At 48.7% G+C, this 12,619-nt stretch overlaps 1 protein-coding gene across 1 annotated transcript in view; it reads left to right on the forward strand.

Annotated features, from left to right (window-relative positions):
- ZNF76 (zinc finger protein 76) overlaps positions 1-12,619 on the forward strand; it is a 284,990-nt gene that overhangs the window by 209,862 nt on the left and 62,509 nt on the right. Inside the window, exon 11 of the mRNA XM_078644308.1 lies at positions 1,934-2,088. Coding sequence (XP_078500434.1) covers positions 1,934-2,088 — 155 coding nt within the window. The remainder of the gene's footprint in view (positions 1-1,933; positions 2,089-12,619) is intronic.

Consider the following 12,619-nt stretch of genomic DNA (forward strand, 5'->3'; position numbering starts at 1 on the left):
AAATTAACGATGCTTAGAGTACAGGTGAGTATGCTGGATACTGATAATGCAGAGTGATGTGCTAAAACAGCTATTTTACTGTGGTGAGAATAAGGCAGGGAATCTGCTAGCATGTAAACTAAGGGTAAAAGATTGGGTATCTGCGTTACATTATACTATCTGGGGAAACAAATATCCTTGGCCTGGTGTGCAACTAAGCAAGTCAATACCACGCTGTAGGGGGAAGCCAGGATCCCACACTTTTGTGAGTAGTTGCATAGGTTTTGGAAACTAATGGAAATGGAGAAAATCACCTCAGTTTACGAAAGATAGAAATCCTTTAAAGATACGCGGGCCCTTTTTCTAGAATGCAGGTCCGCTAAATTTGGGGAACTAAAATGCCACAATATTTAAGGGCCTTGAGGATAAAGAAACATGGTCATTCCTAGATTCTACAGGGTGTGTGAGACACCGTGATAGAGGGAACTTATGGGGCTGACAGAACAAGATAGGCAATAGTGGAACGAGGGTCGACTACATAAAAAGGGGAATTATTTTGATGTCTGTAATCCTTGAGTGAAGAGGGTAGGAGAGGGTTGATTATATCTTTGCATTTCTTCCTGATTAGTGTTTGTTACCTCGCCTCCAAAGGATGTAGGCCAGTGCTTCTGTATTAAGCTCAATAAAAATATTTGATCCGTTAAATAGAGATTGACCTAATGTTTTTGCCTGATGTATACCTCTGGCTGCTAGGGACCTTTGCAAAAAAAGGGTTTTGTGCATGTTCAAAAAACAGGCATTCCACAGAAAATAAGGACCATAGAATGAGAATTGAGGGGCACAGTCTCCAGAGAACTTAAAGATGGAGACCCATATTGCCTGCAAAATATGTTCCAATGCCAGCAATTTGAGGATTTAGGTAAGTGCATCCTGCAAATGCAGAAGAGGCTAGTCCTAAAAGAATAGTGGGAGATGGCTCCCAGACTCAACAAGAATTTGAAAGACTGAATAGTGAAAAAATAGTCCACTCACTGAGAATCAGTCAATTCCAGTAGAGGCCACATGCCTCCTTTGACAGCATGCACAGTGATGGCGAGGTGAGTAGTAATAACATATTGGCAAAACTGTGTCTACATATTCCTCATGGACTTTTAGAAAATCTTGTCCTATGCACGGATGTCATAACTTTGTTAGCTGACCTACAATTCAGTTGCACTAGGTAGGGGGCTGCGACTGATGAGCATATTGCTTGCACAGGTTAATTATGTGGTTTTAGCTACGGAGCAGGAGAAACCACCTGACTGAGCATCTATTCAGAGAGCTCGTTTAAAGAAGTTTAGTTTAAACCTGTATCATTTCTTGGAAAGCTTTACACACTGTGCCAAGACAGTGACTAGGTGTGGGGAGACCATGTTGTATGTTGCACTGAGATAATTAAGTAGCTGGTGAAATCGGGCTTATTTTATGTATTCTACAGAAATTTGGTTATTTCAAAGCTAACGGTCTCTAGAGCGTTTCTAAGCATATCTGATAGATACATCCGCATAAGAATGCTGAAGATGACAAATAGAGGTTGACTGGATCACATCACTTTGTTTGTCTGTCTCCTCTCTTGCAAGAGTGCAATTCCATGCTGTGTGTCTCTTTATGGCGTGCAACAGCCCAACCCTTAAACTGATTGCCCAGGTCATTTGTTTTTTTTTGTGTGTGTGTGTCTCTTGATCTGCATGTCTTGGCTGTTTGGCTTTTGCTCAGTTTTAATGTATTACATTTGGTGAAGAGGACACTTCTCTGGCTATCACAGGGGAGAAAACATATGTCATTAAAGGAAAACTGTGGAGTGGTATGGTATGAGTGTTCTGAAGTGGCAGAATGAACGATATGGGGTGGTGCAAAACCTTATGGTTAAGTATGTGATAATTGATCTACTTTTGTATTTCTTGCATGTTTTCAGCTGAGGGGAACCTCTCCTCACCATTCAAAGGCCAGAGAATTGCTTTCCTGTCTGAGGCTGGGTCAGAAGATGGCTTTCCTGGGCATGTTACCATGGTGACGCAGGATGGAATGGAGCCCCAGGTTGCCTTTGTCACACAGGATGGATCCCAGCAGGTGCATACTGGGGTGGGGTGGGAGTGGTTGGCATTCTTTAGGTGACGCCCTACACCTACCTCGTCTGAAGTGCCTGCTGACTAAGAAACCTATTGTGGGTCCACTACATTTCAGATCCTTGTCACCAAACCCCTTAAATGACCAGCCCATCTCATTGGTGGCACAGTTCCTGTGTGGCACTTGTCCAGCCTCCTCCTCAACCCTGAAGGGTGACAAATTGGGAAGGAAAGGTATATAAGAATCAACGAGGTTGCTTGTTAAACCTCTGGAATTAAGTTGGTGCCATTACTACATGTGTTGCAAGGAGCCCTATTGAGAGTATTTATAATACAGACTGCGTTGTTAGCAGACACAAAGTGTAAATACTATTTGGGTTGAATGTTCAGCAAATGTTTGTGACCTATTACAAATGACACAGAATCGAATATCTACCCCCTTTCTACCCAAAAAGATTGATTTGTTAATAATAATGTGCATTTATGAGAAATATATACTTTTCTTATTGTCTACCATCACTCAAGTATCCCTGTTTCTATCCACAGTTTGGAAATTTCGCAGTTCAGAAATACAATACATCTTAACCCTGGTTTCACAAACAAAAGTAGTATCCTACAAAAAAGTATTGATATCATACCAAAATATTAATGACAGCCTTTCAGGTTTTTTTCACACAGGCCTTATTCTGTACTAGACCCTAGGTTTTGTACAATAATTATATACGTGTGTTTGATGTGAACCTATGCTATTTTGTTAATTTGATCTTGAATAACGGACTTAATACATAAATGGATAGTTCATCATCGTACCATGTTAATCTTGGATTTCTCATTTTACTGGCTAATACCTGACTCACTGTCACACTGGATATAATGAACAACACTCTTAGTTTTGTTATCTTTTTTATATTTAGGATAACATTATTTATATAGCATTTCTCAACCCACACACATGCATTATCATTACAAAGATCTTCATATCAAACCACGTTTACTTTCGCACCCACACCATTTCAAAGCATTGAACGCACTCTCTAGTGACAACAATCAACCCCCAGTAAAACAACGGACTGCTGGAGCAACCATGGATCCTCCAGTTTGATAGATGGCCTTCCCAGATCCAGATGAAAGGGCACCCATATACAGAAGTCAGTGGTAGTTAGCAATATTAAAGTAGAACACCATAAGAGAACTCCTATTCTGTGTTCCATAAACATGCTTCGTAGTTGTCCATTAGAATTACAAAAAGTGCTTAGTTTGAGAATATATGAAAAGCTTTTCCCTGTTTCATGAGTGGTCATCAGTATGCAGAGCGACAGCAAAAATGGGGCTGGGAGTGCAAAGAAAGAACGAAAGTGTAAAATACAGTATTAGCTTTGGTCTAAATAAACCACAGAACTAGACTCTTTAAAGTAGCGCCTTGATAAAAGGTATGGTTTTACACACACTTTAGTAGACTACACATAGCTAATTGCAGGTAGGAAACTTTATTTGGAAGGTTTCCCAGTCAGGGCACTGTTTTGTATTATTAAATGTACTCCTGCTGAGAAGTAGATCACAGTTGTACAGAATTCACAGTGTACCAGCAATCGATGAACTAGCCCTGGCAGGGTCACCTCCAAAAGAAGGTGCCACACATTGATTTTGGACAGAAAGGTTGTCAGCAACGTTAGTTATGTTCCCTAAGGAACAGACGGCAACAGTTTTTTATTCGTTACTGGATTCAGCACTATCAATTGCTGTGAAGATTCCATATGGCTTCATTTTAATGAATCGATTTTGGAAGGAACATAGATTGTCTCTTAGTTCACTTTTGCACTGGCATTTCCTCTCAGGAAGTGTCTTTATACCCACTTATGTCTCGAACACTGAACTTGTACTTTGATCATAATTTTTATTTCTCTGTTTATAGTATTGAAAACACTTCTGCAAGTTATATTGGTATAAATGAATGTCACAATATAGTTCAGAATACTTTTTTCATGTAACTGCTGTGGAGGCAAAAGTTCCAACATACTTTGTTCTTTTAGCGTAATTTAGCCTTTGGCCTGTGATTTGACATATTCAAACATAACATTACCGATGGGGGCGTGGCTTAAGCGCCGATGGCGGAGGTCGCCTAGTGGCTCGGCTCCGCGATCGGGCCGTCAATTATCCTGATCCCGGGGGCGCCTTGGGAAACCCGCACCCCACAAAGGAGACCCCTGAGGCCCGGACACTGATCGCCGCGATTAGAGATCCGTGGCGGTCCCTGCAGCGACGAACGGACGGCTCGAGAGGACCAAGATGGCGCCCGCTTCGTCCTAACTACCTCGGGAACGGCTGCAGACCCGGAGGCGACAGCTGCCTCCGACACCCCCAACGAGACAATCTATCCTTTCCCCACTGGGGAGAAGCCTTACAGCCTGCCTCCTCACGGAGCCTTGGAGGACGGGAGACGCCCGGCGGCCGGTCGCGGTGAGTCCCGGTCCGCCACTACAGGGCGGCATTGCGGAGCTGCATGGGGGAAGGGTGAGGCGAGCTGCATATCCCTGCGCGGAGGCTCCCGCAGCGGCCCGCCGTGCTGGTCTGGTCTCCTGCTTGATGAGGAGTGGACCAATCTGTGGTTGAGGGGGTGAATGGTGAACTGAGAATTGCTCTCCCCACCACCGGCCCATAGTTGCTGGGAGAGGCGCCGTGACGCCTAGCTGAGTACCGACCCCCTGGAGGACCTCGAGACGCCCAGTGGCTGGACGGAGAGAACCCAGAGCTGCTGGCACAAGGCACTGCTGAGGGGCTTGTGGGGAAGAGGGAAGTGGACCTTTCCTCGCCAAGAGGGGGTTGCAGCGACGACCAGATGCTGGGGATCTGGCGCGTAGCTTGCCGGAAGGCGGACAGTTCTGGGGTCGGCATGGAAAATTGAGGAGCGCCCCCCATCACCCCACGCTGCAGGGACGCACTGCGAGGCGTCGTGATCTGCTACTGGGAAGCCGGCTGCTGATGTGGTGACAAGGAGCTCACTGAAGGAACGCTGCTCCCCGAGCTCTCTCTGACACTGTCCGGGTCCACCCCTGACCCTAGCACTGGGGCTGGAGAAACACATTTGCTAGGCACACTGAGGTGGTGGAGGACGGCTACCCAGCCGCCGTTGCGCTCAGCCCAGCGATCCCGGACGGCCCTTCCGGCGGACGTTCCCCTCGACCGCTGATTGGAGACCTGCTCTCCTCGAGTACCTGCTGGTGACCGAAGTGGGTTAGACTGCAAAGCGACGCCGTCTCTTGCACCCGGACCGCGAATACGAAGACCCCGACTTGACCGGCCAACGCTTCTACTGTGTCCCTCCTGAAGGCCCTGAAAGCTATGGGTAAACCGAGGGGACCTAAAGGGGGCGCCCAGACCGCCTCCGACGTGGAGCCGACGGACAACGAAGACCGCCCGCCCCCAGAGGGACCAGGGAGCCCACATATTCAAGCGCAACTCGATAAAATCCTGCTGGCAATCACTGAGACTAGATCGGCCCTCCGAGAAGACATTGAACAAGTTGCGACAGGATTAGGCTTGCTCAGGGCTGATCATGGTAAGCTCTCGGACAGGGTGAAGGAAGTGGAGGTTTCGGTGAGACAACTGGAGCCGGCGCAGAAGACGTTGAACGCCACGATGAAAGACGCCCTGTCCCGAATAGAAGTCCTGGAGAAGCGTGCGGAAGATGCGGAAGGGCGCAACAGGAGGAATAACATTCGGATAGTGGGTCTGCCGGAAAAAATTGAAGGTGGGGACATGGTGACGTTTCTGGAAGATTGGCTACGGACTGCGGTGGCGCCGGAGGGGCTGTCCCCCTTCTATACCTTGGAACGTGCACACATGGTGCCGGCCAAACCACCGTTGCAGGGCCGACCCCCGCGTCCGGTGGTGGCGCGGCTGCTCCATTTCTGCGACAGGGACTTCTTACTACAGGCCGCCAGGTAGAAGGGACCTTATCTGGTGGACAACAGCCGTGTGAACATTTTCCCGGACTATACTTACGAAACGCAGAGACGCCGGTCCTCCTTCCTGGCCGTCAAACGGGAGCTGCGGGCTGAGGACATCCAGTACTCCCTGCTCTTTCCGGCGCGTCTCCGCATCATCATAGACGGTTCAACCAAGTTCTTTGACACCCCAGACGATACATGTGGATGGCTTGAACTGTACAGGGCTGGTAAGGATGGTTTTGGAACTTCTTCACAATCCATGATGGAGGACACTCTACAACGGAAACCTAAAAGATTTCGCCACCGCAGAGGCAGGACTACTCGTCCCTCTACAGTGGAGACTGAGGCGGAGCGGCGAGGTGCACTGAAGATGGTCTCTTCCATATCTGGCCCCCAGGAAGACAACGGGACTGCACACTCGGAGCCTGGAGAGAGTGGGGGCCGCTCGGACACGGAAGGATCTGAAACAGATAGCGTGAAGCTCCCAGTGGTCACCCCCGAGACGGCGGAAGGTCTACTGGATGAACAATGATGCTTTTGGGTGAGCCAGCTCTGATTGGGGGATGGAGGTGGCCGAATGCATGGGGGTGATGGGACTCATTAGGGGAACTGTTAGTTAACTGTATGAGAAGAGGGTGCGGGGATTTCCTACATAGGTCCTGATGGCATAGGGCTCGATCGCATTGCAGCCTGTAGTGGGGAGACCTCACATCGACGCTCGGCCCCCGTATTGCCCTTAAGGCACACCTGCGGTGGCTACCGTCAGGTTAGTAGACAGGGGGTTCTCTGAGGGGACAGTTTGGATGGGAACTAGATGGTACTATTTGGAACCTGTTCTGGGGGGGTTGGTGAGGGATTCATGTTTCATAGTTGATTTATTGTTGTGGAGGGGGAACTCGTCATCGGTACGGATTTAACTAAGTGCTTATCCATGTTCGTGGTGTGTTTGGAGAGACAGGAAGACACGACATGGGACAATGGCTGACCTCAACTCTGAAATGTATCACCTGGAATGTGAGGGGTCTGCACACCATGTCTCGACGACATAAAGTCCACGCTTATCTAGTACGCAGGGGTATACAGATTGCACTACTGCAGGAAACGCACCTCACCAGATCTGAGGGACTTGCGCTACAGCGTAGGTGGCGAGGGCAAGTGTATAATACCACGTACTCAGCTTATGCAAGAGGCGCGTTGATATGGATAAAATCCGGGGTACCCTTCAAAGTAGATAGCCACACTTTGGATCCGGAAGGGAGATACGTAGCAATAGCGGGGAAGCTGGGGGGCAGAGATATGAACATTTGCTGCATTTACGCGCCTAACACGGACCAGCTCGCCTTTCTGACTGCGCTATCGGGCTCTCTGGCCCGTTATCTCTCGGGACCCATCCTATTAGGGGGCGACTTTAATTCAGTGGTCGACGTTAACCTGGATAGATCTCATCCTCCCCTTCTGGATTCCCCAACCCATCGGGTGGCTAGGGGCCGGTTAGACTGGCAAACTAAATGGGGACTGACGGATATCTGGCGGGCCCAACACCCACATACCCGAGACTACTCCCATTTCTCCGGCATGCACGAACTTCATGTGCGTTTAGATGGCCTACTAGGGTCGGGAGAAGTGGCAGCTTCGGCTGTACGGTCTGAATACTTAACGAGGACTATCTCCGACCACAATCCGCTATTGATAGATCTCCGATGGCTCCAGAGCACCCCATGTGTGCCGACCTGGAAATTACGACCCGAACTGCTAGAGGACCAGGTGTTCCGCAGTGACCTGGAAAACAAAATCACGGAATACTTTGAGATGAACGAGGGCACGACCGATGAGAGAGCCACGGAATGGGACGCCTTTAAGGTTGTGGTTAGAGGCTATTGTATAACGCAGAGAGTCGGAGTGCGTCGAGTAATCCTGGAAGATCTGGCTAGGGCTGATCGGGTACTCCGCGACCTGGAAGTTACCCGCCCCGGCCGACCGGAGCTCCAACCACAGACCTTAGCGGCGAAGGAAGCGGTGGCCGTAGAAGTTGAACGACTGCGAAGTTATGACCACAAAGCTTACCTGACTAGATCGTTGGCTGAGGGCGACAAATCGGGAACGCTACTGGCTTGGCTTGCCAACCCAATGAGACGTACCTCGCCCACCGTGACTATGCGAACTGCGGAGAATAGAGAGGTCCATACTCAGCCCGAAATCCTTAACTGCTTCTGGAATTACTATAAGAGGTTGTATCGTAGTCGTTTACCGCCGGACACTGCTGCGACGGACGCTTTCTTATGCGATCTGTCGATCCCCGTATTGGAACCGGAACAGGCGAAGGACTTGGGACGAGATGTGGAACTGGGAGAGATCAGGAGCGCCATAAAAAAGATGGCGCGGAATAAGACGCCGGGCCTTGATGGACTCCCGGTGGAGTTTTACTCCGCATATATGGAACTCCTGGGCCCCAAGCTCCTGCGGGTTTATAGAGAAGCGAAGACCCTGGGACGCTTACCGGGCTCGATGCGAGAGGCCCTGGTGGTCCCTCTGCTTAAGCCCGATCGCGAGGGCGCAGACCCGGCGTCTTATAGACCGCTCTCAATGCTCACAGTTGACTATAAGATCTTGATTGATTATAATGGGGTAACCCAGTAACCCTCAGAACCTGGGTAGGCAATGGCAAACAAAAATTGGTTCTGTCGGGGAGTGAACAATTTCTTAGTTATATAGCATATATTGCAACAACTTTTCTTACTTAGTTGTATTTAGAAGTATTTGAATTGGAAAATCACACACCACACATTTTTCAAAAAAGAGAAAGGTTCTTATTCATCTATCTCTTTACAGCAATTCATTTCAACACTTAAAAGATTGGTTGTCCATACAATAGATATTCAAAACAAAGTGCACAAGTGAATTAAACGTGAACAAGTGATTTGAGTGTATAATACAGTGAAACAATTTTACAGCAAAAATTAAAATTAAAAGAAGTCACGGTCCAAAAATGGTATCAATGTCCACAAACAGTACAATTATTTATATTTTTCTGCTGGGATATAACAAGGACGTTAACTCTTCAACTGGTCCTTGTTATATCCCAGCAGAAAAATATAAATAATTGTACTGTTTGTGGACATTGATACCATTTTTGGACCGTGACTTCTTTTAAGAACCTTTCTCTTTTTTGAAAAATGTGTGGTGTGTGATTTTCCAATTCAAATACTTCTAAATACAACTAAGTAAGAAAAGTTGTTGCAATATATGCTATATAACTAAGAAATTGTTCACTCCCCGACAGAACCAATTTTTGTTTGACTATAAGATCTTGAGCAGCATTTTAGCCGCGCGACTGCTGGAGCATATGAACTCTTTAGTACATTCTGACCAGGCGGGCTTCATCCCCAGGCGTAACACGACTATGAACATCCGGCGCTTGTTTCGAATACTGGAAGGTGACCACACGGATGCTCCTGATCCCATGATCCTCTCGATAGACTTGGAGAAAGCCTTCGACAGTCTGGAGTGGATTTATCTCCGTAGGGTCCTTGAGCGGTTTGGCCTGGGTGAGGGATTCCTGAGATGGACCACGGTATTATACGCCTCGGCGATGGCTAGGGTGAAATCGGGCACGCTGGTTTCTCAACGGTACCCCGTAGAACGAGGCACGCGACAAGGCTGCTCGCTATCCCCACTGCTATTTGCCCTGGCAGTAGAACCGCTGGCTATATCGATCCGCACGGGGGCCCATTACAGGGGGTTGCAGGCGCCGTCGGGTCACCAGTACATCTCCCTTTATGCTGACGACCTGCTGCTTTTCCTTGAAGACGCTGAGACGGCCTTGACCGGAGCTGACTCAGTGCGCACGGCTTTTGGGGAAGTGTCGGGGCTCCGGGTAAACTGGGCTAAAACCTGCCTGTTTCCAGTCCACAGTGATAGTCCCCAACCGGACATTCGCAGAGAGATCAGATGGGAGCCTGTTTGTTTTAAGTACCTGGGGGTACATGTTTACCATCGCTCTGCCGACGTACTTGAGGGCAACATCTCCAGAGGCATCCGGGCACTTAAGGGTAGCATGTCCTTTTGGTCCACCTTACCCCTCTCAGTGGCGGGACGTATAGCACTGCTGAAGATGGTGGCACTACCCCGCCTGCTATACTACTTCCGGACACTTCCGATCTGGATCCCTAGATCTAACTTCCAGGGACTGGACTCTATGATAGTGGCGTTCCTATGGGGCGCGGGCCGCCGCAGAGTGGCGCTCAGGACCCTATTGAGGCCAAAGGCGGAGGGGGGGCTGGCGGCGCCCGACTTTGAAACGTATTTTTTGGCTGCCCAGGTCCAGACCTATACCCAAGAGGTGGCGCGAGAATTTCGGGGCCCGGAGGAGTCACGGGGCAAGGGCATACCCAGACATGTCTTATCGTATATTGCGCTGCAACAGAGGCTCGATCTGAGGGACCTCGCCCAGGAGGAACGCACCATACGCTCGTGCTGGAACCGAGTGCATCGCAAACTGGGAAGGCCGCGGCCTTATGCCCCGGAGATCCCGCTGGGAATGCTCACTGCATTGCCCCATGGCGGAGACTGGTCTCGACTGGGAGTTTGGGAGGAGATGGGTGTACAGACCCTCGGTGACCTCTATGAGGACGGGACGTTGCTGCCCTTCCAGGCGCTTCTGGACCGCTACGACGTCCCTCGGGGTGATTTTTTGCTTCATGCAGCGGTCACAAGGGCACTCCAGGCACACTGGAAAACTGGTCATGAAGAGCCACAGCTGTCGGCGGCGTGCCAGTACGTCATGATGTCCGCGGGAACGGTCAAAGCAGTATCGTGTCTGTATTCCAGGATGATCAACGAGAGGCTGACCCCACTTGCGGTGCTTAAGACCCGTTGGGAAACTGACATAGGGAAGGAAATACCGGAGGCCACGTGGGCCCAGCTGCTGCGTCGGGCATGGAAGGGCACGCGTAGTGCCCGATTCCAACTGGTCCATTTCTATATATTACATAGGGCCTATCTGACCCCGGAGAAACTACAGAAATATTTCGCCCTGGAGACGGCAGCCTGTCCTAGATGCAGGACATCCGGAGCGGACCTTTTTCACATGCTATGGGCCTGTTCTGTGCTGACCTCCTACTGGCAGTTTGTGGGGGATACGTTATCCGAAGTGACTGGGAGATTGTTGCAGATGGATGCGGCGGTAGGGATTCTGCATTGGTTTCCGCATACCCCCAAAAATAAGATTTCTAGCAAATTCATCGATCTAGGGCTCCTCCTGGCCAAAAGAGAAATCACCAGACACTGGAAAGCGCGAGTTGGTCCAACGGGCACTAAATGGCGCAATGAACTTCTTAAATGGGCAGGGAGTGAGAGCACGTTGAGATACCAACAGGCGAGGCGACGACGAGATGAGCGAGCTCTAGAGGCGGCGCAAGCCTGGGAGACATTGGTGCAGGCCCTGCGCGACCATACCATACATACTGACTCGGATAGTGCTGATGAGGAAAGGCCTGGATCCCAATAATATGCTATTGGTGAGACACACCCATTACGAAGGACTAAGTCTCTTATCACATACTTCTTAACCGTATACAATCTTGCCGATGACGAGGGGGGTGGGGGGAGGAGGAAAGAGGAAAGGAGAGCGATATCTGCTTCCATCAAATATCAGAGACAATTCACTCCTCTGGGGGGTTTGGACTGTTTGGAGAGGGGCGGGTGTTTTTTTTAGGTTGTTTGGAAAAGCAGAAGAGTTTTATTCTTTTCACCTGTTTAACACTACTGAAAAGTGGGAATATTCGCTGCAACCTAGTAACACACGCCGCCTGACCTCCGGGATATGGGCTAAACGGCCGTGTATAGATGGTGCACAATTACCACAGACATTGCTTTACTTCACCTACCAGGTGTCGATAATGTGATTTTATTTGTTTTCTGCAATAAAAACATATTTACAACAAAAAAAAAAAAAACATTACCTAAGCGATTTGGCACTGCAGCAGACTTCAAGAAGCATTTCATGTTGGGACAAAAAGCATTGTCCCCCTACCCTCACTTAAGAATCCCCCCTTAGAATCCACCTTCCTACATTTTACTATGTTCAGTCTTTCCTTCCTGGTTTTAAGAGGAAGTAGTTTCCCATGTGAATTAACGGCACAACCTCCATGTGTTCCATCAGAAGTCCGTAAAGGAAGTTGGAGTGAAGATGGAAGCCTAAATAAGATGTTTTCACAAGTTCATAGACTTCTTGCAACTAGAGATTTAAGTTTGGTACTCTTCAGATTTTGAGAGTACTCTTTGATTCTCATGCCCAAATTATGGTAGTAACATAAGAGTGCTTTCCTAAGAGCTTTCATGTATGAGGACGATCTTTATGAATTTTCTTTTCCCTTGAAGACTTGGACATTTTTATTTTTAGGCCAACTAGCTGTTTACTGGCTACCTTAAGAACAATGATGATGTTGTGTACACATCAGTCTTTCTTCCCTGGAATGGGTTTGTGATTTCACCGTACATAGACGTTTGCCCGTTCTTTTTTGTTTCAAGCTGTGAAGACTGACTGAGCAGACTGTACATGTTTTAAGCACAGCTGTACAACTAAATGCA

The sequence above is a fragment of the Lissotriton helveticus genome, chromosome 5_1, assembly GCF_964261635.1.
Source record: "Lissotriton helveticus chromosome 5_1, aLisHel1.1, whole genome shotgun sequence".
In the NCBI taxonomy this organism is placed as follows: Eukaryota; Metazoa; Chordata; class Amphibia; order Caudata; family Salamandridae; genus Lissotriton; species Lissotriton helveticus.